Below are 4330 nucleotides of genomic sequence, written 5' to 3'. Positions count from 1 at the left end.
GAAGAAGAAGAAGATGATGAAGAGGAAGAAAAAGAAGATGATGAAGAGGAAGAAGAAGAAGATGATGAAGAGGAAGAAAAAGAAGATGATGAAGAGGAAGAAGAAGAAGAAATAACAATGATAATAAGAACGCTAACCACAACATCAGTTGAGTAACACGTGTTAACTGAAATTGACAACAGCAGATGTTCCTTACAGGAATCTGACAGACCTTCAAAACTTTTCTTCAATTCGTACGTGTTTGCTGGGTGAGAAAACATACACACCCACATACACTCATACATACACATACACGTATACAAACACATACTTACATACATGTAAAGAAATATCAATTTATGCGTTTGTGCAAAGAACCAAGTATACATTCATCCATCCATTCATACATACACGCACATCCGTCCATATAACCGCACACACATACATGCATACACACACACACAAATAAACACATACATACACACACACACACACACACACACACACACACACACACACATGTAAAACAAACATGAAAACGTACAAGCCATATAGCACTCGACAACGGTCATAACATTGGTGGTGAGCGTTCCAGTTTTGTCCGAACAAATGCACGTTGCATTGCCCATTGTCTCACAGGCGTCCAAATGACGGACCAAATTTTTGTCTTTCATCATTCGCTGGTTATGATGATGATGGTGGTGGTGACGGTGATGATGATGAAGATAAGGATGATAAAAAAGATGATGACCCACTCACTCAACCAATCAAACAAATCAGCCAACCAACCCAAAGACAGATCTTAACAAAAATAGCTATTACCAACAGACAAACCAGCCAATCCCACATATCCACTAAATTTAACCAAATAAATCAGCCAACCAATCAAACAGACCAACTCAACCAATCAGCAGACCAGCCAACCAAACCTCAAACATCTAAATCTAACTAAATAAATCAGCCAACCAATCAAACGAACCCACTCAACCAATCAAGCAAACCCACTCAACCAATCAGCAAACCAGCCAACCAAACCTCAAACATACCTTGACGGCAATAGCCAATGAGAGCAGGACAGCAAGTGGCAAACCCTCGGGTATAGCAATGACCAAAATGGTGATGGCTATGAGGACAAACCCGATAAAATCATGCACATAGTCGCTGTCCCATGGAAGTTTTTCAATGGCAAACTTCTCAATACTGAAACGCACAATGAGGACTATCAATGTTGCAACTGCCATTACGATGCCTGTGTCATTTGGGACGTTTTTAGGGTATTTCTATTATTTTTGAGGTATTTTTAAAGTATATTTATTATTTTTTTAATATTTATAATTATTTATATTATAAATTACGTCTTTCTACTCACTTTCATTGCTATTGTTTTAGATATATATTTCACTATAATTAACAAATAAACTAATTAATGAATAAATAAATAAATACATTAATTAATTAATTGACCAATTGATTAATTAATTGATTGATTGATTGATCAATTAATTAATTAATAAGTTACCGAAATATCCAATTTCGATGGATAATTTGTCGACTTTTTTCTTCAGGATCGATTTGGCATCGTAGTCATCACCGTCGTTGTCGTTGAACATTCCATCAGCCGTGTTACTGAGGCCTGCTACCGCTGCTGCTGATGGTGTCTTGATCGCCACTGAATCTGGACTCAACTTTGAAAATAATTACAAATAATTAAATATAAAATTATAAATAATTAAATATGAAATTATGAATAATTAAATATTAAATTACAAATAATTAAATATGAAATTATGAATAATTAAATATTAAATTATAAATAATTAAATATAAAATTACAAATAATTAAATATAAAATTATAAATAATTAAATATAAAATTATGAATAATTAAATATAAAATTACAAATAATAAAATATAAAATTACAAATAATTAAATATAAAATTAGACAAATATAATTGTCTATGATTACTGGTTTTATAATTATAGTTGATAGATTAGGAGATTTTAATCTTGTGAAAAAAAAAATGATTAATCATTGAATCCGTGTTAACATGTCAACACCATTCAAACACTTTGTCAGATGAATCTATAAGAGTCTCAACAAAACAACCAACAACGACTACAACTACAATCACACTACAACCACACCACAACTAACTACAACCAACTACACCTCAGCCACAACCAGCCACCAAATACAAACTTCTTCTAAATTCACGGCTCCATTTGGTTTCTGCACACCAAAACCGCCCAAACAACTACCTCCAAAACCTTCACCACCGTTGCCACATCTATTGTTACTACCATCAGCAGTTGCGGCATATGCAGCGTCGATATTAGCAGCTGCTGGTTTCGAACCGGTTAATAACGATAATGCCCGACCGTAATCGGTATCGAAACCGACTCGGATAATGACCATCTTGCCAGAACCTTCTAAAACGTGAGAACCTGTTTCGATTATCATTGGTAGTATTTTTATTATTATTACTAGTAGTAGTAGTAGTAGCAGCAACAGCAGCAGTAGTAGTAACAGTAGCAGCAGTAGTAGCAGCAGCAGTAGTAGCAGCAACAGTAGTAGTAGTAGTAATAAAAGTATTTGAAAAAAATTTTTCTCACCAGAGAGCAGAAGCGGATCATCGTGAACCCCTTTCTTTACAGGATCGCTCTCTCCTGTCATGCTACTCTCATCCACTTTCATGTCGTTACTCTGAATTATCAGTCCATCCGCCGGAATACTGTCTCCTGATAATGATGTTTGTGATGATGATGATGATGTTTGTGATGATTGTGATGATGATGTTTGTGATGATTGTGATGATGATGATGTTTGTGATGGTGATGATGAGGTTTGTGATGATTGTGATGATGATGATGTTTGTGATTTGAACCCCAACAAAAACTCAAATCTAACGGTATTTCACGATACAAAAACGAACATAAAAAAACATTCGAATTCTAACTAATACTCGAATCTAACCGTATTTCACGATACAGACGTCACCGACGACAAGTTCGGTATTATTAATATTCATGACTTGGCCGGAGCGAATGGTGCAAAACTTTTGCTGGCCACTGACGATTTTTTTGAGATTTCGAAATTGCCTTTCTTTGGTCCAGTTGTTGAACGCCGTGACGAGAATGATTAGAACGACGGCGATGAGGATTGTAGCTCCCTCGATCCATTCCAGACCTTTGGTTGGGTCGGATTTGGCACCTGGATTGTGTGGGAATGGGTGTTTTGTGTGTGTGTGAGGGAGTGTGAGTTTAGTGTGTGTGTATGTGCGTATGTGTGTGTGTGTGTGAGAGTGTGAGTTTTGTGTGTGTGTGGTGTGTGTGTTTGTCTGTAGACCACCATCATCATTGTCATATCGTCATCAAAAACGTCAGAGTATTCTCAAAATTCTCCACTCAAAATTCTCGACTAACTACTCTTATTGGCCTCTATGAAGGAAAGTACCAAAGACACAATGGCGGCGATGGTGAGTACGATGAGTGTGACGTCATTGAGGGCCTCGATGACGTAACGAAGAAAGGACTTTTGGGGTTTCGGTTCGATGAAATTGGCTCCGAGTTGTGAGCGTCTGTTACGGATCGATTGCTCGTTGTCAATCAAACCTGGAGGTGGGAGGAGTTTGTGTGCGTTTGATGTGTGCATGATAGTATATTTTTTTTTTATTATTATTATTCTTTAAAAATCAGGATCTGACAGACGAAGAAACTGTAACAACATGCAAGGCAGTAAAACAAAATTAAACAAATAAGTGAGAAAATAAATACAAAAAGTGAGGAAGAGAAATGATAAAATATGAAAAAAAATATGTTATATGTTATTTGAGTGATTTTGTGTGTGAGTATGCGTGTATGTGCGTGTGTGTACGAGTGTGCGTGCGATCAAATGAGATTTAATGCTTTGATCGAGGTAGCATGATATGGTGATTTCTGTGAAAACGATCACAGAAATAATAATACTAACAATTAATGAAAATAAAAATAATTAAAAAAATCAAAAATAACAACATCAACAAAACAAAATGTTGAATAGGCTCACACAACAAATCTTTGCTACAATAGCCAGTGTCAAAATTGAAAGATGACCATGACAATTATAGAAATAGTAAAACAACACAACAACAACCCAAAAACAACAACCCAACAATAACAACTCAACAACAACCACAACTCAACAACAACAACCACAACTCAACAACAACAACTTAACAACTCAACAACTCAACAACAACTCAACAACATCAACTCAACAACAACAACTCAACAACAACAACTCAATAACAACAACATTAACAACAACAACAACAATAGTAATAATAACAACAACAAACCATTTTCTGGAGA

The 4330-nt window shown here is 35.6% G+C and overlaps 1 protein-coding gene across 1 annotated transcript in view; it reads right to left on the bottom strand.

Annotated features, from left to right (window-relative positions):
- The window catches only part of HELRODRAFT_193907 (hypothetical protein), a gene marked incomplete at its 5' end in the record, with an annotated part of 45655 nt that overhangs the window by 41009 nt on the left and 316 nt on the right, over positions 1-4330 (bottom strand). Inside the window, 8 exons of the mRNA XM_009029823.1 lie at positions 524-659; positions 1026-1228; positions 1499-1664; positions 2181-2425; positions 2594-2719; positions 2955-3191; positions 3404-3592; positions 4318-4330. The exon at positions 4318-4330 is cut by the window's right edge and continues 144 nt beyond it. Coding sequence (XP_009028071.1) covers positions 524-659; positions 1026-1228; positions 1499-1664; positions 2181-2425; positions 2594-2719; positions 2955-3191; positions 3404-3592; positions 4318-4330 — 1315 coding nt within the window. The remainder of the gene's footprint in view (positions 1-523; positions 660-1025; positions 1229-1498; positions 1665-2180; positions 2426-2593; positions 2720-2954; positions 3192-3403; positions 3593-4317) is intronic.

Source organism: Helobdella robusta (genome assembly GCF_000326865.2).
Source record: "Helobdella robusta unplaced genomic scaffold HELROscaffold_62, whole genome shotgun sequence".
In the NCBI taxonomy this organism is placed as follows: domain Eukaryota; kingdom Metazoa; phylum Annelida; class Clitellata; order Rhynchobdellida; family Glossiphoniidae; genus Helobdella; species Helobdella robusta.
The sequence above is the reverse complement of the archived record's forward strand: the minus strand, read 5'-3'. Positions and strand labels throughout refer to the sequence as shown.